Source organism: Patella vulgata, chromosome 6, assembly GCF_932274485.2.
Source record: "Patella vulgata chromosome 6, xgPatVulg1.2, whole genome shotgun sequence".
Lineage (NCBI taxonomy): Eukaryota > Metazoa > Mollusca > Gastropoda > Patellidae > Patella > Patella vulgata.
The window spans coordinates 65,364,006-65,389,003 of NC_065884.2; the positions used below are offsets into that span (position 1 = coordinate 65,364,006).

Below are 24,998 nucleotides of genomic sequence, written 5' to 3' on the forward strand. Positions count from 1 at the left end.
GGTCATTTTAGGTCAAATACTTCACTTCCGCTTAGCAACACAAGGTAAACAAGTATGGCTGCCAAAAGCACTTGCAGCTGAAACAAATTGAAGAAAACAGGGTAAAATCGATTAACTGCCTTATACTTTGCATTTTTAGGTGATACAAAATGTGTGGATATTTGCTTTGCATTGATTAATTTGATAGATCACTCTAAGATCATCGTTTCAAAATTGTTCTACAAATAAGTATCAAGAAATTCTGAAGAAATTTCATCTATTGAGATTCTATGACTCTTGTCATATTTCATTCACATTGGTAATAGTACTAAATATAATAGTAGTGCAGAAATATTCTGAACATCTCTCAGCCAACATGTCAAAATAACTATCAGGTGAGAGGCATAATACTAGTACATGTCATCTAAATCATGCAGATGAGACAGGACTTAATTTTCATTTAAATTTTAGGGGTTGGATGGATGGCTGAATGGTTAGCGTGTGCCGCGCTGTATCATAAAGTCTGTCATTGGGTCGACTGGCATGGTTTCAAATCCCCGGTTGTACGTGACAAGGAGTAGGGTCGGCTGTCTAACCTCGTGGGTTTTCTCCGGGTCCTCCGGTTTCCTCCCACTGCTAAAGACCCCTATGAAATTGAATTGTATGATGAGTAGATAGATCCTATTTAGTATTTGATTAATTTTGTTGAAAATCAGAAAGTGTTAGAATTAATTTCATTATGATGTCAATGATAAATTAACTAAGTAACCTCGCTTGGGCGAGATTTGTGGGGAGATAACTTAGGGGTGATGATTTTCCGTTTCAGAAAATAGCAAATTCCGTTTTAAGTATTTTTAATTCCGTTATTTTCCGTTTCAGAGCTGACCATATTCCGTTTTTTCGAGATAAAATGTTATTTTATGAATAAATGAATAAAACATCTTAAAATGCCTTTTATTACAAAACGGATCATTTTAAACCAATGATAACAAATGTTGAATTGTGAATGACTTGTAATGTTCAATGACTAGTTATTCTTTAAACCTGTTTCCCGAATTAAATAACAGAAAATTACATCTTGTGAGCTCGTTTCATCTTTTTAGCAGACGAAGTCATGTTTCTCAGCTGCTAGGTGTAGTCGCGATTTATCCAGACATCTTCGTAGTTACTACCGTTTCTTCGAGAATAAGGGCTGGATTCACAAGGCTACGGTATATTTCTGATGTCACGTGGTTAATGCGGATAAACACGAGTCACGAGCCCGGCAGTAAAATAAGAAGTAAATGAAACGATTTTTACTTTTATGAAGTGACAGAAGTTTTTTTAAAGACATATATATACATTACAATGTTTAATTCAAGTTAAACTACAGAGTAATTTTATAATGGGATACATGAAAGACGGGTTTTCGTTTCGATTAAAATTATGATTCCTAAATGATGAAATGAAAGTAGCGAAATACTAAAATAGACAGTAACAAAACCACGCGATATCATTCAATATTTCCGATTTTTATGAATAAAAAGATAAAATACTTGGATAACTGCAAAACTATTTTGAGTTTGTGTTTAGTATCAGCAAATATCGGCTTTTCCGTCTTTTTCCGTGTGAGATTTCAAATTCCGTTTTGAGTGGACAATTCCGCGATTTCCGCGTTTTTTCCGCGATCACGGAAAATCATCACCCCTAATAACTCAGGCTATAGATATTGACATTGCCTTTTTTGCCCAGTGTAGGCCTTCTTGGCTCTGGTCTGAATTTTTTTAAGGCAACAGTCTATAACAGCTGCACTTACACTCTTGTGTTACCAGAAAAGAGCTTTGCTTTGACAAGCACCACACTTCAGCAATGCTTTAGAGCTTTGCTCTATATTACATGTAGATTAATGTTGATATTCAATACATACTGCTACTGTTGGATGTGGACAAATAACTAACCATACCATTTCTGTTTCAGATAATAATATAAACTTACTAGAGCCTTTTGCCTGAAAGTTAGGCTTTCTACAGCTTTAACATGGCAGAAGTATATCAGCCTAGCCCACCAAGTAGCGCTGGGGCAATGCAAATCGCAATGTCAGCAGGACGAACCCCAACATCAACATCCAGCAGACGTTCTACAACACCAGGTAGTTTTTACGAAGCAGATACTCCCGAATTTGAACGACGGGCTGGGGATAGTGGTAGCAGTACTGGTGTCAAGCGGTGGAAACGATTGCACGAACAACAAACAATGGAACAGCTGAGCTCACTGAGACAGGAGAAAAAAGAAAGCATCTTAATCGCAAAACAAAAGGCCAGGGAAACAGCCAGAAAAATTAGTGTTGAACTTTTGGCAAGAGAATGGTTGGCTGAAAATCAGGCTACAGTGGAAATAAGAGCTTATTTAGTAGATAAATTATTACCCACATTAATCCTTGGTGTAGAAAAACTATTAACGGTGGTTGATTTTCAAGAACTAGCTGAAACAGATAAAAATGCAAACTTTAATCCATTAAATTTTTTAGCCCAATATTTATTAAGGAACAATCCTAAATACAGTAATTTTGCTGAAGCATCACCTTATGTTCGTGGAATCCGACAAGTTTCGGAAGATCTCAGAATGCAACTTTTCAACATGGAAGATAACAGGTAATTGGTTGTTTGGAATTCGGGTCAGTCAGGTGGGCTATATTGGACCAAATTGAAGTTGCTGTATTCACAGGCTAGAATAGCAGGAAAACGCGTTTGCGGCAGTTAAATTTTCAAAATTTTCTGCTAACGGTCCCGTCTTCGTAGACTGTAAACGATTGATCTTTTAATTGGAATTTGAGTCAGCCATCTTAATTAGGCTATAATAGACCACTTTGTTCAAGGACTGAAATAGCAGGAAAACGTGTTTGCAGCCGTCAAATATTCCAAAATTCTCCTTTGGGGAGGGGGGGCATGCAAGATAAGCTCTGCTTCTTCGCCTCTCGAGGAAGACCGACGGCGCTGTCTGTAAACCCGAAATTTTTTTCGGGCATTTCGGTTTCTGCCCCCCTAACTGTCATCGAGCCCGTACGCCTATGCCGGTGATCATCAATGAGGAATTATTATTCATCCCTTGCAAACATAAAAATTGCCAGAACTGAATCACTTAAAGGAATATCAATCCAAAAATTGTTGAGTATTTCCAAAAATATTATAAGTTGAAACTAATCTGATTAAAACACAGATCCTATTTCTTTTCGTTTTTTATATTTCAAAATTTGGTTTTACTTGTCTTTACTATACTAGGATCTGGAAGAGTTATTATATAACCCGCGTTCTGGATGATGTGAGGGATTAGCCAATGAAATGGTCTGTTACGGCAAGTTTTTGTCGTGAGGTGCACGGAACTGTGGGTAACCCGATCAATGCTGATTGGTTAATCAAATGTCTGATGACATAGGGTCAAAAGCCGCTTGTATGACCCCTAACGCAACCTTCCACTTCAACCAGTCAGATCTTCATGTAGTAGAGGCCATCAAAACTATAAAACAACGAAACGAAATATAAATCTGTATTTTAATCAGATTGAATTGAAACTTATGCAACATTCGGCATCCTCCACAATATAAATTATGGACATATTTTCAATCCAATATTTGTTACTGGTTTTATTTTAAAGGTTGGCAAAAATCAAGGCTGATGTAAAACGTAGACGAACAGAAAGAGAACATCAACAACATTTAAAACTTTTAGAAAATATCCGACGTTCCAATTGTTTACTTACACAATTTACAGAATGGAATGTTGCTGTCGATGGTCGGGTTGAACTGTCACTGGTTGGTAATTATTTATAAGCTATCCCACAGGTTCATGCTGCTCTCTGTCCAATTTATTATTGATGAACCGCTCGATTGAACTGTTTTGAAATACTGTTGAGCGGTTTTTTTTTGATAATTATAAATATTTAAAGGTATACTGTGATGTAATTTGATTCTTGAGGTTACAGTTTAAAGGTTATGTTTTGTTTTATAAATCGGGGATCACAGTGGCTAAGTGGGTAAGACGCTGGCTCGCTAGCCTGGAGGTCGGGTGTTTGATACCTGCATTTGCAGTTCATCCAGATTTTCCGGCGTGGTTCCCCCTTGTCAGTGATGCAGGACGGAGGGCCTGACAAGGACAGCTGTCTAGTCCTTTGGATGAGACGAAAAACCGAGGTCCCGTGTATACATTAGAATGCACATAAAAGATCCCTTGACAGTTGGAATTCGATATAAGAGTAGGCCATAGTGCCGCTGCCCGGGCAAAATTTCCCTCATAGCACACTGTATGGCGTTTGCCCGTCTTCATTAGCCCAGTATAGGAGCAGAACAGTAGGATGTTAAACCCCATTTCATTTCATTTGTTTTATAAAATCTCAAGTTTCTTATCTCTAACTTTTCTATTTTAAAATGTATAAAAAATACATTAGAACCAGGGCCCTTATTCACGAAAACTTAAACTAAGATACAATCGAAATTTAAGAAATACTGCAATTCGATTGGCTGACCAATATGCAAATTGGATATATGCAAATTGATTTTACTGGTCAGCCAATTGAATTGCAGTATTTCTTAAAATTTCGATTGTATCTTAGTTTAAGTTTTCGTGAATAAGGGCCATGGGCTCTAAATTCATTTCAGTTATATTTGACATGCTTGACAAAGGTGAAGTGAATTTGACTAGTTGAAGAGAACGGGGGTCCTGACAAGGACAGCTGTCTAGTCATTTGGATGGGACAAAAACCAAGGACCTGTGAATACATTGGCATGCACGTAAAAGATCCCTTGGCAGTTGGAATTCGATATAAGAGTAAGCCATAGTGCTGCTGCCCGGGCAAATTCCCCACATAGCTCAACATATGCCCATCTTCAATTTCCCAGTAGGAGCAGAACAGTAGGGCTTAAACCCAATTTTATTACATTTTTGACTAACTGTCAAAAAGTTAAAGTGGAAGCATGCTTGGAACATTTATATAATATCAAATTCAAAAATGTTGTCCATAAAATATAATTTAACATTATTTTTATTTACCATATATTTTAGTTCCAGAATGCTCTACGATCATTTAATGAGGTGGCAGAAAATTTTCCAGAAGAATTAAAGAGAGTTTCTAGATTAGGCCACAGTTTAGAACCCACAGATGAAACAGGCATTACTCTAACTTTAAATGAATTTGTTAAGGTTAGTTTCAACTCTTTTGTTAAGAAATTTTAAAAACTATCTCCCATTAAGAATACTGCAGAAAACTTGTTTTTTTTAATTTTAAACTTCACAAAAGTGATAAATAGAATAATTTGGAAACTGAAGATGACAAACTTAATGGTTCTGCAAGTTTCAATTTCAGAATGTAGTTTAAGTTAATGGTGAACATTGTGAGAAAAATTGTTTCCAAAATTAATGAGTACTCCCAACTCTTTATCTAATCTCCCATAATGCCCTTTTGAAAAGCAGATATTGTCCCGATAAGTTGCAAATGACGATCAACTGTAAAGTCTACATTTTTGTCTTTTCAGTATATAAGTTCGTACATAGAAAATCTACCCAGAGAAGTGTTTGAACAGTTCATGGTACACATGTCTAAGTGTGCTGCAGCATATCGGGCATCCGCTGAACGTGAGCAACGTAGAATATACTTGTCTAATCTTTTTATGAAATGTGATCATAGTGGCGTAAGTATAAACTTATTTTGATATGCAACAGACAACATGGTGGATGGTTATTTAAAACTTTAGTTTTTATACGCCCACATTTTGATATGGAGGTTTATTGTCATGGTCCCATCCGTCTACAATTTGTTTGTAGAAAAGTCTACAGGTCAAAATTTTTACCCGATTTTGACGAAACTTGAAATATAGGTTATCTCCCAAAGATCTCAGTTTCTTTTGATATTGGCATGTACCGGACCGTAACTTCATTGATTATGGCTCCTGATTCTACGAAAAATCTTTTTTAAGCTTGTTCTCTGTCCATCTCTTGCAAAATGTGGGCGTAATCTTGCATGGCAACCGCTTGTTTTACATGATACATTGATAAGGTTTGAAATAAAATGAAATGAAATAGGATTTAATGTCCTACTTTTCTGCTTTGTGCTATGAGGAACATTTTGGCCGAACAGCGGCACAATATCCTACCCTTTATTTCAAATTCCATCTGTCAAGGGTTCTTTACATGCACACCAATGTGTATTTTAACGAGAACAGACAGCTCTTTATATCTAGATCTTTACTAAAAAAGACATGTGGTCTTTGAAAATAATAAGTATATATGTATATATTATGATTTATTTGTTTGTAGATTGCGTTATTAGACAGACATAGGATATTAAATCTATTTGAACAATACTGGGATCAAATGAAGAATGACGAGAAATGTAAAGGTCTACGTAATCCCAGACAATGTAAGATCTTTTATAAATTATAATATTTTGTTATGTATCAAATTTTTTTGTTTTAAAGGCAGGTATATTCAATATTTATTGTTTAAAGGAGTTAATATTTGGGACCTAGAAATTGACACAAATGGGTCGCAACGCATATGATAATTGATAATGTAATATGAATGTATATAAACTGATTTGCATTCAATCGTTTCTGTTTTTACTGTAATTTCTAATCAGTTATGTTCAGCGAAATACGCCAGAAGTCTCAATCGAATGGCAATCTCTAGCATCTGTTTTTTCCAGTCTATATCGATAGTATTTATTGCGCATGCTCTCCAGATAGGAATATGAGATCACCGTTTGACATGACTTGTGAAATATGTCTAGCCTAGTTCTTCGAATCCCTTGTTATAAATGGCACTGAAACGTATTATGGCCTATGGTACACAATTTGTGTACCAATGGTAAAATGGGGTTTTTTTGTCTTGAATATTGGATATCAGAAGCCCATCTTTTCCCGGTAATATCACAACATCAATGTTGATTTAAATTGACAAGTAATTTGTATTTTCAATGTCAAAGACTTTGGATGATATTGAGTTAGATACTTAGTTACTTAAATACGTTGAACCTTTTTTGTTTAAAATGTAGATATTGAATGGGAATGCTTGTACTCGGGCCTGGAAATAACAGTTTTAGATGTACCTGACAAAATGTCAGACACCAATAAAATATTACCTGACATTTTCAACTTAGTGCCGGATATATGTATTAATAATATCAATAAAAAAGACAAATCCATTCCAAACAAAATGACAGGCACCAGACGTTTTGTGCCTGACAAAGCCTGAGCCTGTGTCTGACATTGTCTTGTGCCTTATTTCCAGGCTTACTTGTACTTGCCATAGACACTATTTCTCGTTATTATCACACCCCAAACAAAGTTAACAGAGGGATATTGAAATGGACTTCATCTGTCATTCCAAAAAATATCTCATAAACCTGTTCAATAAGCTTTCACGTAACTTATTAATATTAGTACAATGTAGTAAATTAGGTTTTTACTTGAGAATGACATGTGTTATCTTTTTGAAAGGTTGTAGTGTAATAAACATTGGGTCAATTCAAGTCCATGGTTACGCTTGTGTTAAGGTTGTGTTGTAGTGGTGTATAACTGATGTCGATGATTTAATTGTTATTAATATATTTAACAGGGCCTTTTGTTGATGTGGAGGTTGAAATGGTTACGCTTGTGTTAAGGTTGTGTTGTAGTGGTGTATAACTGATGTGGATGATTTAACTGTTATTGATATATTTAACAGGGCCTGTTGTTGATGTGGGGATTTAAATGTGTTATTGATATATTTAACAAAGCCTTTTGCTGATGTGGAGGTTTAAATGTGTTATTGATATATTTAACAGGTCCTGTTGTTGATGTGGAGATTTAAGTGTGTTATTGATATATTTAACAAAGCCTTTTGTTGATGTGGAGGTTTAAATGTGTTATTGATATATTTAACAGGTCCTGTTGTTGATGTGGAGATTTAAATGTGTTATTGATATATTTAACAGGGCCTGTTGTTGATATGCATGATTAAATATGTTATTAATATATTAATAGGGCAAGTTGTTGATATGGCGGTTTAAATATGTTATTAATATATTTAACAGGGCCTGTTTTTGATATGCATGATTAAATGTATTATTGATATATTTAACAGGGCCTTTTGTTGATGTGGAGGTTTAAATGTGTTATTGAGATATTTAGCCAGGCCTGTTGTTGCTATGAATGATTAAATATGTTATTAATATATTTAACAGGGCCTTTTGTTGATGTGGAGGTTTAAATGTGTTATTGATATATTTAACAGGACCTGTTTTTGATATGCATGATTAAATGTATTATTGATATATTTAACAGGGCCTGTTGTTGTTGTGGAGGTTTAAATGTGTTATTGATATATTTAACAGGGCCTGTTGTAGAAGTTGATGAAGCTGATGACAGTGTTAGTGACGAGGAAGAAGAGGAAGATGAACCCTCTACTCAACAAACTACCGAAGAAGTTGCTCTATCTCAACAAGAACAACCATCACCACAAACCTCAGAAGAATCAACACAGAAAACTTTAGGTTTGTCAAATATTAATCTAAGCTAAGTGACTTGCATCACCCAAGATATTTGAGGGATTTGTAAATCCTTGCAAACTACTGTGAAAGGTATTTCTCTAATATGAATAAAAGTCCGTTCAGTTTTTACAAAGATGTGCAATTGAAAATTTTGCAACATTCAACATCTTCTTTAGACGATATAAAATGAATTTGGTTAAATGGTCTTTTAACCAAATTCTGGAACTGTTTTTGATTTAAGACTGTTTCGTCTATCTGTACTAATATTTGTGAGTGTCATTTGTTTGTGTGTTCAAGGTTGCCGGCTACACTAGGGCTGTCCCGAGACTGTATAGGGGTAGCAGGGACCGGGAAGTAACATAGGCCTGGTGGCAATGGACTACCACTTGTGTCCATTTTAAAGCTGACTGATTAAATTTGATAATGAGGGTCCAGTTTAATTTACAAGCGTTTAATTTCTCAATCACTGTTAAAAAATAAACAACCCAACTGATTATTGATGTATAAAGATTAATTTTTGAACAGTGGTCAGGAAATAAAACACTTGTAAATTGGACACGTCACTCATTATCAAATTTAATCAATCAGCTTTAAACTGGACAAATTAGGTGATTTTTGGTTATTTGAAATAATTTTTACGAATTTTTAAACAAAGATTTGATACTGAATGAATGTGAAAGAAATTAGTGCTAAAAACACGAGATTAAACAATACCCGGGTTACAGTGTATGGAGATAGGAGTGTCTTTTCAACCTTGTGGGTTTACTCCCGTTTCCTCCCTCAGGAAAAACATGTAGCATGCGCTGAATTTACTAAAATAAAGTTTTCGTCACCAATTAAATTTCATTTCTGTATGCCAGTTATTCTGAAATATTGGGTCTTTAATTAATAGATGAGAATAAAGATTTGAAGGAAGAAGAACAAACGGAAACAAAAGAAGAAGAAATAAAAGATGAACAGAAGGTGGAAGTAGAGGATAATAAAACAGAAGAAAATCAAACACAGGAACCAAAAGTGGTAGAGACAGCAGAAACTCCACAGGACTCGGCAGATGCACAACAAGAAATAAAGCAGGAAGAACAGGAAGTCAAAGATGGAGAAACACAAGATGGAGAAGGCAAGGAAGCAGAAGGCAAAGAAGAAGAAGTCAAAGATGCAGAAGTAAAGGATGGAGAGGCTCAAGATGGAGAAGTCAAAGATGCAGAAGTCAAGGAAGAGGAAGTCAAAGAAGTAGCACCAGAACAAAAGGAGACAGCTGATTCAGAGAAAGAAAAAGGAGAGGCAGAAGAAACCGTTAAAGAAACAAATGAAACCAACAAAGTAACAGACGCAGGTATGTAAATATATCATATCTCATCTTTTTTTTCTCATTAGTGTTTCCAGAGAGGTGTTTTATTCTCAATTCTCATAGATTTTTCAATTTTGCCCAGGCTATCATTTCGAAATGTTGGCAGTGCCAGTATGACATTTTTGCAACTTATTTTGTTCACCAGAACAAAAATTGGTTAATCTGGCAAAATTAACCTCAAGTGAGATCCCTGTTTCTGGAATTAATGCTGTTGCTGAAGGCCAGACTCTCAGAATTGTTTGATGTTATCTCCTCTGTTGGGGGGTTGGATGGCCGAATGGTTACCAATGTGCATGCTGTATCATAAGGTCTGTCATTGAGTCAACTGGAGTGGTTTCGATTCTCTGGTTGTACGTGAAAAGGAGTAGGGTCGCCTGTCCAACTTTGTGGGTGTTCTCCGGGTCCTCCGGTTTCCTTCCACTGCTTAAGACCCCTACGTGCATGCAAATTATTGAAATAAAATTGAACCATATGTTACTTTTTGTTAGTCCCAAAAGTAGTGGAAATAGTCCTGAATTTTTATTCCCCGAAATAGCACACACACCCCCCTAATTCCAAGGAGACTGCACTGTAGAAAAAAGTGTATTATATTTGTCTCTTTATGCTGAAATTTTTTTACATATATTTTTATTTTATATATTAGCAGGAAGCGGAACTGACACAGTTAAACCCGTTAAACCCGTTAAACCTAAATCAGCATTGAAAGCGGAACGTGAAGAAGCAGCAGGTCAAACCGGAAGAATTTCTGTTACTTTTGCTGAAGGGACAGCTTTTGAGAGAGAAAAGACAGGTAACGTTTTTAGTCAAGCCTGTCCGAACGGAAAGTTGGACAAAAATTCCATTTCATTCATACTTAAACGAAGTACTCCAATATGGATATTTTATAGTGCTGACACGATATATCATTGAATCGATGTATTGTGATTCACCTTCTCACGAGGGGGGGTGGATGGCCGAATGGTTAGCACGTGCGTGCTGTATCATACGGCCTGTCATTGAGTCAACTGGCGTGGTTTCGAATCCCCGGTTGTACGTGACAAGGAGTAGAGTCGCCTGTCCAACCTCGTGGGTTTTCCCCGGGTCCTCTGGTTTCCTCCCACTAAAGACCCCTACACGCAAGTGAATTAATGAAATAAAATTAACCATATGTTAGTCCCGAAATGACCTAGTTTGTGTCGAGTGGACGTTAAACCCCATTTCTCTCTCTCTCCTTCTCACGATTCGCGTATTGAATCACGAGACGCTGAATCGATGTATCGTGATTCTTTTTTCATGTTTTTTTTTTTTGTTGTTGTTGCTTCACTAATTAACTTGTCACTCTTAATTATCCATGTCACACATTACCCATAGGTACACAAACACTCTTAAATTGTTTTCGTCCTTAGCTAAGTGAATACGATCCTGGCTCGCTACCCTGGAAGTCGCAGTTTCGAGCCCAGTGTTGGCAGAGAAAGTTCATTGGGTTTTTCCGGTGTGGTGCTGGACAGAGGGTCTGACATGGACAGTTGTCTAGTCGTTTGGGTGGTATGGAAGACCAAGGTCCCGTGTACACATTGGTATGCACGTAAAAGATATAAGAGTAAGTTGTAGCACCGCTCTCTCTCTCTCGGATACAATGTTTTAGATAATTGTTTTTTTTTATTTTTTCAGGAATTACACTAACAAGCAGAAGTCAATCCCAGATGTCAGCGTTTGATGAGAGTTCGCTCAATGTCTCACAGTTTGTCCAACTAACGGAAACATTTTTAGGTGACGAGCCAGTCAAGGACGTTTTTACTCGATTATTGAAATTTATTAAAGATGGTTATGAGGAAACCGAGGAAGAGAAAATGGAGAGATTGACAAAGGTAGGATTAATTGTTTAGGCCTATTTTCTTTTTTTCTAATTCAGATGGGGGGGTTGGGTGGCCGAATGGTTTAGCGAGTGCACATTAGATCATCAGAACTTCCCTCATAGCACATTGAATAGAATGGATTGAAATGAAATGGGGTTTTAACGTCCTACTGTTCTGCTCCTAAACTGGGCTAATTAAGATGGGCATTAGCCGTACAGTGTGCTTTGAGGGAAATTTTGCTCAGGCAGCGGCACTATGGCCTACTCTTATATCAAATTACAACTGCCAAGGGATCTTTCGCGTGCATGCCAATGTATACACGGGACCTCGTTTTTATTGTTCCATCCTAATGATTAGACAACTGTTCTTGTCAGGCTCTCTGTCCTGCACCACACCACTAATAAGGGGAAACCACCTTGGAAATTCCTGATGAACTTTCTCGGCCAATGCAGGGATCGAACATGCAACCTCCAGGCTAGTGAGCCAGCGTCTTACCTACTTAGCACATTGTATGGCGTATGCCCGTCTTCATTAGCCCAGTCAGAACAGAATAGTAGGACGTTAAACCCTATTTCATTTCATTTCATATATTTTGAGACATTTTTATATATATTTTGAGACATTGTTATATATATTTTGAGACATTGTTATACATTTTGAGACAGAATTTTGAGACATTGTTATATATTTTGTTATATATATTTTGAGCCACTGTTATAAATATTTAGAGACATTGTTATATATTTTGAGACATTGTTATTTATTTTGAGACATAATTATTATATATATTTTGAGACATATTTTGAGACATTGTTATATATATTTTGAGACATTGTTAATGTTATATATTTTGGGATATATTTTGAGACATATTTATATATTTTGAGACATTATTATATATTTTGAGATATTGTTATATTTAGGCTAGAAGAGAAGCTGTATCTGCTAAACGTAAATCAATGATAGATGTATTATTTGAGAAATGGGATAACGATGGATCAGGATATTTAGATCTAGAGGATGTAGAAGATGTCATGGTTAAATATAAAGATGGCCAGGAAGTGGAAGCTATATATTATGGTATGTATAGTAACACGATCAAATGGCTAAATCTATTTCTTAAGGCCAGTTCAAGTTTTGTCAAGGTTGCAGAGATGCAAATAAGGTTAGGGCATGTGGTTGTTGGCGAGATTGTAGGTACCTTACTCACTTAGCCACCTTGGTTCCTTATGATCAGAAAGAGGAATTTTACCAAATTTAAGAAGTTTAGCTCACAAAAATTTTTGAGTATGTAAATTACCAATCTATTTAGTTTTGTTTCTTTATAGTTCAAAATTTTCGTTTTATTTTTCTTCACATCACTAGGATTTGGAAGGGCTTTTACATAACATGCATTCTAGTTGATGTGAGGGCAAGTTCTTGGATACTGTGTATGGAACTTTGGGTAAACCACAAGAAACATCCACAGTGATTGATTAATCAATATCTGATGTCATAGGGTCAGAAGCCGCTTGTATGACCCCTGACACAACCTCCCACTATAACTGGTCAGATCTTCGTGTAGTGAGAGAGAGAAATGGGGTTTAACGTCCACTCGACACAAACTAGGTCATTTTGGGACTAACATATGGTTTAATTTTATTTCAATAATTCGCTTGCGCGTAGGGGTCTTTAGCAGTGGGAGGAAACCGGAGGACCCGGAGAAAACCCACGAGGTTGGACAGGCGACCCTACTCCTTGTCACGTACAACCGGGGTCTTTGTGTAGTAGAGGCCATTGAAAGTATAAAATATAGATCTGTATTTTAATTAGATTGATAAATTACAAAAGATTTTCATATTGTTATTTAAAACTTGATATCTTTGTAGCGAAGGAAGAAATGAAGAAGAAATCTCGGTTCCAGGATCAGAGATTGAGTAAACGAGAGTTCCGTATGTTAATCCAGCTGGTCGTACAGGAAATACCAGGATCAGAAACCTTCGATTCGTTGTTAGAATTTCTCACTAATAGTGTGGAGGTTGGTTTTCTTTATTTTACTTATTTATTTGAATTTGAAATATGAAAAATTATAATTTAGAAAAAAAAAAAAATTGGATGTTAAAAAATTGGAATCTAAAGGTCAAACATATAAGTCCCCCAGTAAGACTTTAAATAGATGGAAAACGTAGGTCTACAAATAGGCGTAATCAGCCTTTAAATTGTATCCTTCCACAGTAATAAAGATGCCATCAACAATCCGCCATCTTGGAACTAGTCTGACCATGTCTCTGGATTTGAAATCGATTTGCTGTTCAATGCTCATTGATGATTTAATCAAAAAATGGATAATCGAGAATATGTTTTTTATCGTACCGACTTTAGCAATGATGATCGAGACTAAGCCTAAAATTCAAACGCTAATATCTCGGTTCAGAGTGGAACAATTTGAATGAAATTTTCAGCATATTCCATTTAAATTATCTTGTTTTTAACTATTATAGCGAGAACTGCCAGCTCTTTATCTAATCTTCCATAATGTATCTGTAAGGCCATACACAAAAAATATTCTTGTTCTCAGACGATCCTTACCAAAAATTCCCTGGTTGTACGTGACAACCTCGTGGGTTTTCTCCGGGTCCTCCGGTTTCCTCCCACTGCTAAAGACTCCTACACGCAAGCAAATTATTGAAATAGAATTGAACCATGTGATATTCCAGAAATTGACTAGTTTGTGTCGAGTGGATGTTAAACCCCATTTCTCTCTCTCTCTTACCCAAAATTTAGCGGGTTAAATGGCCGAAAGGTTAGCGTGTGTGCGCTGTATCATAAGGTCTGTCATTGAGTCAAGTGGCGTGGTTTCGATTGCCCGATTGTACATGACAAGGAGTAGGGCTGACTGTCCAACCTTGTGGGTTTTCTCTGGGTCCTCCGGTTTCCTCCCACTGCTAAAGACCCCTACGCACAAGCGAATTATTGAAATAAAATTGAACCATATGTTAGTCCCAAAATGACCCCCCTCTCTCTCTCTCTCTCTCTCTCTCTCTCACTTACCAAAATTTGGTCCTGGAGTGAGGTTTTTATTTATTTGTTTTTATGGCCTAAGTATTTGTTTGTGCATTCTAGAGATCATATTCTGATCGTATCCGTGGTGAAGCCAGGAAGAAATGGTTACAACAGATAGTGACTGCTGCTGAAACAGGTGGCGCTAGTATGGAACCTGTTTATAGAGCTGTATTTCAAGCTCTTTATAAGGTTTGTTATTCTTCTTTGATTCTATTTTCTTATTGTACCAGGCTTGTTGTACGTGATATATAATTGATCCAGACTAGTAAAAACGTGGGGGGCTGGATGGTCGAATTGTCTAATGCATGCACTTAAGATCGTAAGGTCTTTAATTGAGTCAAGTGGCGTGGTTTCGAGCCCAAACTTGTATGTGTCAAGGAACAGTGTCACATGACCAACCTAGTAGGTGTTTTGTGGCTCCTCTGGTTTCCCCCTGCAGCTAAAGACCCCTACAAGCAAGCAAATTATTGAAATAAAATTAAACCATATGTTAGTCCCAAAATGACTTAGTTTGTTGGAGTGGACATTAAACCCAATTTCTCTCTTTTAGGATGCTGAAGCTCATGGTGGTGGAAAGAAAATCAGTGCAAATATTTCCATGTCGGAACGAAATGTTAAATTTCCACAAAGAGGCGAGACAGTTCTGCGATATGTTGCCGCTACACCCGAAGATGCAGATTACGTATTAGATAAAATACTATATAAGGATATGAAGGGAGTAAGTTTTGCTGCTCTAGAAAGCGGGAAACCTATTCATGTTCCTAGAGTTGGTAACCATGGTAACATTCACTTCTGGAATACACGCAGACGGCCTGAGGTAAATAAATTTAAATCTTAATAAACCTTTATTGATTATGTTGCAGGTAGTTCTGTATGAACTTGGGTTATTTTTACAGGAAAAATAGTGGTGGAAAAAAGGTCATGAAGAATAAACCACTTTTTATTGCAACTTAAAATCTGTTCGTACTACTATTGAGCGGAGATTTTTATATTTTCACTTACGTTAATTTCACATTTTGACTGTTATTGCTTGGAAAATACCTTTACCCGCAGGTTAAATCTAAAAATTGATAGGCCATAGCGCCACTGTCTGGGAAAAATTTCCCCTCATAGCACACTGCATGGCGTATGAGTGCCATTAGCCTAGTAGGTGCAGTAAATTAGATTGTAAACCCATTTCATTTCTCACTTTGTACATGTGTGAATTTACACTTTAGCAGATTTGTGTAGAAATTTTCAAACCATCATATTTGAAAATGTGAGCCACAGTGGCTAAGTGGGTAAGACACTGGCTCGCTAGCCTGGAGGTCGTGTGTTCGATACCTGCGTTGGCCGAGAAAGTTCATTGGGATTTCCAGCATGGTTTCCCTCCTTGTCAGTGGTGCAGGACGGTGGGCCTGACAAGGACAGCTGTCTAGTTGTTCGGATGGGACGAAAAACCGACGTCCCGTGTATACATTGGCATAGTTGGAATTCGATACAAGAATAGGCTGTAGTGCCGCTGCCCAGGCAAAATTTCCCTCTTAGTACACTGTATGCCATATGCCTGTCTTCATTAGCCCAGTCGTAGCAGAACAGTAGGACGTTAAACCCCATTTCATTTCATTTATTCAAAAATGCCTGTTGTGATCTGTACAGTCGATTCCCGTCAAATCAGAATATTAGATTGGTTTTATCAATTAATAAAGGTCGCTGAAGAGGTGCGAATTCCTCTTCAGATATTTATTGCATTGTTATGCACTAAAATTTATGTAATTGCAAATTCGTTCTCATTTTTTTTCAGGAACGTGAAGGATCATTTATTGTAATCCCATTAAAAGATAAAAGAAAGAGAGCATTTGGTTTATTAGGAATTGATACAATCGCTGATCCCCACACTAAAGCTATATTTATTACACACGAAATACAATTCTTTCAGGTAAGTTATTTAGCATGCATCATCATCATCATCCATCATCATTATCAGGGGGGATGGATAGCTAAATGGTTGTCAACTTGCATGGTTTTGATTCTACTGTTGCACGTGACAAGGAGTAGTGTCGCCTATCCAAACTCGTGGGTTTTCTCCAGGTCAACCGGTTTCCTCCCACTGTTATAAACCACTATGCACTAGAGAATTATTGAAATAAAATTGAACCATATGTTAGTCCCAAAATGACCTAGTTTGTGTTGAGTGGACTTAAACCCCATTTCTCTCTCTCTCATGCATCATAAGAATAAGAATATGTTGTACAGCTGGCATAGATAGTTGACAGATTGTTTTTTTCTTTAAAATTACTCATTTTCGGACATGGTTTCCCCTTATCAGTGGTGCAGGACGGAGTGCCTGACAAGGACAGCTTTCTAGTCGCTCGGATGGAACGAAAAAACAAGGTCTCGTGTATACATTGGCGTTAATGTAAGATCCCATGGCAGTTGGAATTCGATATAAGCATAGGCACACTGTATGGCATATGCCCGTCTTCATTAGCCCTGTAGGAGCAGAACAGTAGGACGTTAAAGCCCATTTCATTTCATTTCATATGATAAAATGAAAATATGATCTCTTTAAATCACTTAAGCAACAAACAGTTTGTAGGCAACCAGTAACGATGTCAAAATCACTGCAGGCATTTTGGTTCGGTGTCTATTTTCACTGTCTTGGGAAGCACCATTTTGTAAGATCACATGATATTTTAGCTTGCTCTGATTGGTCAATCAAAATATTTGTTATTTCAAAACTATGATACTTGTCAAAGGATTTTATATTTTTTTGTTTAATTCAGGGCATCGCTAAGGCTTTCAGTATTGCCTATCACCATGTTGACATGAGACGTAAACAAAACTATGATACTTGTCAAAGGATTTTTTTTTTTTTTTTTTAATTCAGGGTATCGCTAAGGCTTTCAGTATTGCCTACCACCATGTTGACATGAGACGTAAACAAAATTATGATACTTGTCAAAGGATTTTATATTTTTTTGTTTAATTCAGGGTATCGCTAAGGCTTTCAGTATTGCCTATCACCATGTTGACATGAGACGTAAACAAAATTATGATACTTGTCAAAGGATTTTATATTTTTTTGTTTAATTCAGTCTATCGCTAAGGCTTTCATATTGCCTACCACCATGTTGACATGAGACGTAAACAAAATTATGATACTTGTCAAAGGATTTTATATTTTTTTGTTTAATTCAGGGTATCGCTAAGGCTTTCAGTATTGCCTATCACCATGTTGACATGAGACGTAAACAAAATTATGATACTTGTCAAAGGATTTTATATTTTTTTGTTTAATTCAGGGTATCGCTAAGGCTTTCAGTATTGCCTATCACCATGTTGACATGAGACGTAAATTATTGCGTATAACTGAAAGTGCCGTATCATGGATACAGAGAAGAAGTCCCCATGTACGAGAAGTCGTGGAATATATGGCTGAACCGGACAGTAAAGGTATGGATTACGTGTTACGTAAGATGTTGACAACCGTACCGAAAGGACCACCAGAATATTGTGCAAAACCTCCACGATTAGAACGCAAGGACAATCTGTTTAGGTATGTTACATTTTAATTGGTTTTTTTTTTATATCCTTCCAAAATATGGTTCATCTTGTTTCATCTTTCTAGAAAACCGAATATCACTTCGACTGAGACAGTTTGACGAGAACATTTTTATTTGTGTTGTTTTTCATTTCTGTGATTATGTGTGCAGTGCTAGAGAGAAACTTTTGTCTGGACAAATGTGTTACAGCCTACTCTAACTCTTCTCAAATTTCCAACTGCCAAGGGATCTTTCCAAATGACAAGGAATCTTTTACGTGCATTTGTAGACACGACCTCAGTTGTTTGTCCAATCAGGGGAGGGGGGGGGGGGTCTGGCCTAGCTGAAATTCACTACCCTTGTCATTTAGGCTGACCAAGACTGTAGAATGTTTCAAATCTCAGCTTAAAACTCATCTTTTCAACCAGACTTCTTTAAAAGTGCAATACAAACTGCCATAAAGTATTTCTGTGCCATAGAAATTGAGAATTATTATTATCATTCTTCATGTTTTAATTTTTAGAGATTATCTTTTTAAATGTGTGGATAATTCTGAGACTGTAACAGCAGACGCATACGGTGAACGCCATCTTGCCTTCCCGTTACGTGATGACGATGGTAAAGCTATAGCGCTAGTAGACATCAGTATTGGCGACATGAAAAAACTTCCACCTCACGAAAACAAAGAAATACAGCGCATGTTGAGAATTTTACAAATGGCGCATAAAGAAATAACGAAGGAATTTAATGGAGCTGAGAAAATGAGGATTTTGGGTACGTATTGAGTTAAAGAAAGTTTGACAATTATAAAATGTCTTTCCAGACAAAACTAAAATTCATATTCCCAAAACTGTTCACTGGGAGCTAAAACAGATATTATTGACCATATTTGGTAATAACCGAGGGCTATGGTAGTTGAACGATCAGGTCACTAGACTCTCGACAAAACTAAATCCCATATTGCCAAACAAGTATCACTGCAGGCTCAGGACTGCACAACACAATGGATGGTTGTAGCTGCCCCACCGATCCATTCACTTGATTCTACGGCGGGCTACTTGCAGTCTGTGTGTGATGTGTCTTATCTAGGGTGTTGTCTTTCCACTTATTACGGTGTCTGGATGGCCGAATGGTATCCTAATATCTGTCATTGAGTCAACTGGCGTGGTTTTGATTCCCCGGTTGTACGTGACAAGGAGTAGGATCGCCTGTCCAACCTCGTGGGTTTTTGTGTCTAGTGGATGTTAAACCCCATCTCTCTCTCTATCTCTTTCTATCTTTCTGTCTCTCTTATCTTGGGTGAAGTCTCTATCACCGAACGCTTACAGCCACCGCCCCCTCGATCAATTCACTTGATTAGACAGTCCTTTTATTGTTTATTGCTTTAAATGTCTGTGTACCGTAAAAAAAAAATAGACTCTCCCTGTCTGGTATAAGCAATCTTTATAAAGATGTTTTATATTTTAGAGGGAGAACAGGATGATGAAGCTAGAACTGATATAATGTTCGATCGTTTGATGTTGATGGAACTCAGAGATAACGTGTCGAAATTAGATCAACAAGCATACGCTGAGTTGAGAAGTTATAAAGATCCTCCGCAAATAATCTGTGATATTCTTAAAGCAACGTTAGCCATTTTCTTCTTGGATAAAGCAGAAGAAGGTGAATTTGATGACTGGATACGGATTAAAACAGTAAGTTTAAAGATTTAAATAAATGAAGAGCCCCAGGGGAAGAACGATCTAAGTCACTTTTTCAACGAACCCTACTAGTAGCAAATTGTATAAGCTTTCTGTGGAACAATCAATTTCAGGTAAAAACATTGAACCAAGGCCCTTGTGAAATGGCCTCCCGGACAAATACGTCCATCGTGCCCTTTATTTGACCTTAATTTGGCTGAAAAGTGGAAGTCAGTTGTTGTACTGGTAATTATGATTTGTATTAAACATCATTTGAAGTTGTAATTAAACCTACTCGTTGTTCTGTTCGCGTCAAGCATTCTCGTCCAAAGTCTGTTTTGCCTTTTATGCAAAAAGACAAAAATGTGACTTAGATCGTTCTTCCCCATCGACTCCTCAAATATAACCCTTTAGCAATTGGTACAGGTAACAATTGCCGATCCCTGTTCCCAGAAAAAATATAAAAAAGATTTGTTTTGTTGTAGCTCATTTTCAAAACAGCACGAAACTGCCGCTCCCTAGACCAGCTCAAACCGCAAGAATCACCATTCTAGGATTCATTCCTTAAATAGTTTGCATCTTTTCGTTAGACTCTGGTAGTTGGAATCGCTAGAAGGAGCAATAGTTTTGTTATGTTTGGGATTGTCTGAGGAACAAAATATATTTTTGCGTACAACCCTACCCTTTCTTAATACTTGATACACCTTTTCATTGTACTTGTGTATCCATATCTGTAAATAGAGGGTGAGAGAAATGGGGTGTAAAACCCACTTGATACAACCCCCCCCCCCCCATTTGTAAATGGAGAGAGAGAGAGAGTGTTTTAAAGTAAACTCAACATGCCCCTCCTATCTGTTAATGTAGAGAGAGAATTGAGTATTAATGGATACAAATCACCCTCTGGAAATGAAGAGAGAGAAATTTTACATCCATTTGACAAATCTTTAAATGAAGTGAGAGAGAGAAACAGTGTTTCACCCCACCCCGTTCATCTATATTTATAATAGAAGTATTGTTTAATAATGAGAGAGAGAGAGAGGGAGGGGGTTTAACGTCCACTCGACACAAACTAGGTCATTTCGGGACTAACATATGGTTCAATTTTATTTCCATAATTCGCTTGCGCGTAAGTGTCTTTAGCAGTGGGAGGAAACCAGAGTACCCGAAGAAAACCCAGGAGGTTGGACAGACGACCCTACTCCTTGTCACGTACAACCAGGGAATCGAAACTACGCCAGTTGACTTAATGACAGACTTTCAACTGCCCATGTTGTTTAATGATGATGTATTTTGTATTTCAGTATATTAATATAGATTTAAGTCAGAAGATAACAGCGTATGATCCAACAGCACAGAAAGATCTTAATCTACCTGCTGATAAAATAGAATTATATATGAAAGGTAAAACACTCACTTAAAGTCCATGATCGCCATTTGAGGGATTTTTTACTCCCTCGCAAACTATGATATTGTGAAATTGAATCTCTAATTGATTACTGTCAAGCCTCATTATAACAAAGGTCAAAGGTCAATGCTTAACCATCATGACATCATTTTACACTCCGCAAACCTCAGCAGATTCCAGTACCCTACATCTAACCTCGGCTGTATGACGAAGTCCGCCATTGGAACTACTTAAACTACTTTCAAGTTCCTGGATTACCAACGATGTTGCCCATGACGACACCTTTGATTAATGTTTTATCATACAAATATTTCAAAGTCTGAAGCTGTTTTTCATACAAGTTTATCTGATTTTCTTCAAACAAGGACAACTTAGCACTGAAAATTCTAAACTTCTTTTGATAACTTCTTTTTAAAAGCGGCAAGTTTTCCTAATAAGTAAACCGGTGCTGCATCGCAATTGTATAGGTGTAGGTACATATCACTTACCGTCATACAGCCGAGGCTAGATGTAGAGTAACGGAATCAGCCGAGGTTTGCAGAGTGATCATTTTATAATCTTAAGTCGCTGATAGCCATTTCAGAGATTTAGAATCCCTAGTAAACTATTGAGAAAGTTGAATCTCTAAACACTGTTAAGCTGATATCGTTGACTTATGAACCTAGACCTTTTAGTAATGAAAATTTTTGTCATTAAATCATACAAGTGATGTTTAGTATGTATAGATGACTTTGATCTATTTTGTTTATAAGTAAATTATATCAGCTTAATACAGTTTAAAGGAATATCAGTCCACAAATGGTTCAATTCCGTTTACAAAAAAATGATGAATTGAAAATTTCGCAACCTTCTACATCATCTGCTGAAGAAAAAAAGAAGCCCCTTGGTAGTTGTAATTCAATATAAAAGTAGGCAGTAGCACCACTGCCCGTGCAAAATTTCCCTCATAGCAGACTGTATGGCGTATACTCATCTTCATTAGCCCAGTAGAAGCAAAACAGTAGGATGTTAAACCCCATTTCATTTACGGTCATCTCTTCAGTCAAATTATATACTACTTTTCAAAACTCCAAAAGAAAACATAATAAACGATAAATCATTTCTACATATTTTATTGAATAATCGCTCAATGTTTTTGGTATAGTTTCTTTTGAACATCAGTATGGAAGAATTTAATGGAAAAAGAAACCTATCCATTCATTTTATATGAGTCATGACCATATTCAGATTGTCTCACCCAAAAACTAGACCAGGTTACTTCCCTTGATGCATTTGTTTTTTTCAATTATCTCCCTTGACACATTATTTTGCTCTTAAACCACATTAGAGAGAGAGAAATGGGGTTTAACGTCCACTCAACACAAACTAGGTCATTTCGGGACTAACATATGGTTTAATCTTTTTATTTCAATAATTCGCTTGCGCTTAGGGGTCTTTAGCAGTGGGAGGAAACCGGAGGACCCGGAGAAAACCCACGAGGTTGGACAGGCGACCCTACTCCTTGTCAAACCACATTAGAAAGCAAACTCTTGTGAAAGGTTTGAAAATAGTTTGATATGACTGATTTATTAATTTTTAGACTTGCGAAGTTCATGTATCATACTGTTTTCTTGCAATTATTTTATATTGAAAGTTTAGATAATTAAAATGTCTGCCCATTGAACCTCATGGTGGCCATTGACCCTCTTAGTGGCCATTGCTCATCAGTTACTTTCTACTAAAATTTCATTTCTGTAGTTACATGTGCAATGTGAGGAAGTAGAATTTTGCCCAGACAGCAGCAATTCCACCTACTCTTCTTCCAATTAATGCTAATGCTTCTTTTATGTACCCCGGTTTCCTCCCACTGCTTAAGACCCCTACGCGCAATTGAATTATTGAAATAAAATTGAACCATATTATGATAGTTCAGAAATGTCCTAGTTTGTGTGGAGTGGAGGTTAAACCCCATTTCTCTCTCCCTCTCTCTCTCTCGGTTTTCAGCCTCTACTGCAAATCCTGCTGTGGTTTTAAAAGTAAACTATATATTTGACAAAGGGACTTTCAACCTGAAAGGTTACAAAGATGAATAAACCACCTCTCATTTCAACCTAAGTCTGTTTTTATACGGCTGTTCTACACAGATTTTTAATATCTATTAATGTCTACTCTCTCTGTATCATCGTTTGATCCACCAGCTACACAGATCTAACAGCCTCTGTTGCTCTATTAAAATATCTACTTATGTCTACTCTCTCTCATTCTGATTCTGAAAGTTTTTTTATACTTTCGATGGCCTACACTACATGAAGATCTGACCAACTGTAGTGGAAGGTCGTGTCAGAGGTCATACGAGGGGCTTTTGACCCTTTGACATCAGACATTTGATTAACCAATCAGCATTGATGTTACTAGTGGATTACTCACAGTTCCGAGCAAAAAATGCCTGAAGCTCACCGTAACAGACAGTTTCATTGGCTAATAGCTCACATCATTCAGAACATGTCAATGATTACAACTCTTCCAGATCCTATAGTGTAGTAAAGACAAGTAAAATGAAATTTTGAACTATAAAAACGAAACGAAATAGGATCTGTGTTTTAATCAGATTGACTCTCTGCCAGTATCAACGTTTGATCCAGCAGATACACAGCCTCTGTTACTCTTTTATTTATTATAAATATTTTGTATTTTATTTACTAGATGTACCCCACGGTGAAGTTGCTAAACATGGTTCTCTACCAGGTCAATACATGTATAACTGGGTGTTCGTATGTCTCTCATTGATTGAACACATGAAGAAAATGCGACAGAACGAAGATGAAGGCATGTCATCAGATGCGGTGGGCGATGAAGAAGAGGCCGGAAATACAGATGATAAACAAAAAACTGATGCTGAATAAATTAAATACTGGGTCCTGTATCACAAAATCTTTAACTAAAGATAAAATCCAAATTTTAGTAGATACTTCAATTTTGATTGGCTAAGCACTAAAATCAATCTAATATTATCCAATCAAATTACTAAAATTTGGATTTTATCTTAGTTAAAATTTCGTTAAACAGGACCCAGATATGATAATTTGTGTTATAGTAGGCGTTATATCAAGTGGGAGTATTTGTTGTCTACTTATCTTACTGTGCATTATGAAGAAAAATCACTGATATGTATTAAAGGGTGTACAAGAAATATCCACACTCACCATCAATATTAAAACCACACTTAATATTACAGGCTTCTATATTAGGGCTTGTTTGATAGGTCTGTAGACTATTTTAACCTGGGCCCCTATCTCTACATTCAAGTGTTCATTTCAATGTCAGCATTTAATAAGAAGGACAAATGATAAAATAATCCTAGCCTTTTATACTGCTGTATAGATATTTTATGTCTTACTGCTGTATGTCTTATTGCTGTAGAGATGTATTTTATGTCTTGCTGCTGTGTGTAGATATATTTTATGTCTACTATAGGGCTGTATAGATATTTTATGTCTTACTGCTGTATAGATATTTTATGTCTTGCTGCTGTATAGATATTTTATGTCTTACTGCTGTATAATATATTTTATGTCTTATACTGCTGTATAATATATTTTATGTCTTATACTGCTGTATAGATATATTTTATGTCTCACTGCTGTATAGATATATTTTATGTCTCACTGCTGTATAGATATTTTGTCTTATATTTACACTGCTGTATAGATA

General features: G+C 36.6%; 1 protein-coding gene across 1 annotated transcript; it reads left to right on the top strand.

The window, feature by feature from the left end:
- Nucleotides 1–37: 37 nt before the first annotated feature.
- LOC126824485 (EF-hand calcium-binding domain-containing protein 5) lies at nucleotides 38–17,891 on the top strand. Its single transcript, XM_050553719.1, has 17 exons — nucleotides 38–101; nucleotides 1,936–2,609; nucleotides 3,610–3,766; nucleotides 5,013–5,150; nucleotides 5,483–5,638; nucleotides 6,264–6,366; nucleotides 8,320–8,478; nucleotides 9,368–9,808; nucleotides 10,467–10,613; nucleotides 11,474–11,670; nucleotides 12,582–12,738; nucleotides 13,527–13,675; nucleotides 14,761–14,889; nucleotides 15,251–15,517; nucleotides 16,484–16,618; nucleotides 17,466–17,514; nucleotides 17,881–17,891. The coding sequence occupies exons 2-17, from the start codon at nucleotides 1,996–1,998 to the stop codon at nucleotides 17,889–17,891; spliced, it is 3,009 nt and encodes a 1,002-aa protein (XP_050409676.1). The 5' UTR covers nucleotides 38–101; nucleotides 1,936–1,995.
- Nucleotides 17,892–24,998: the final 7,107 nt, after the last annotated feature.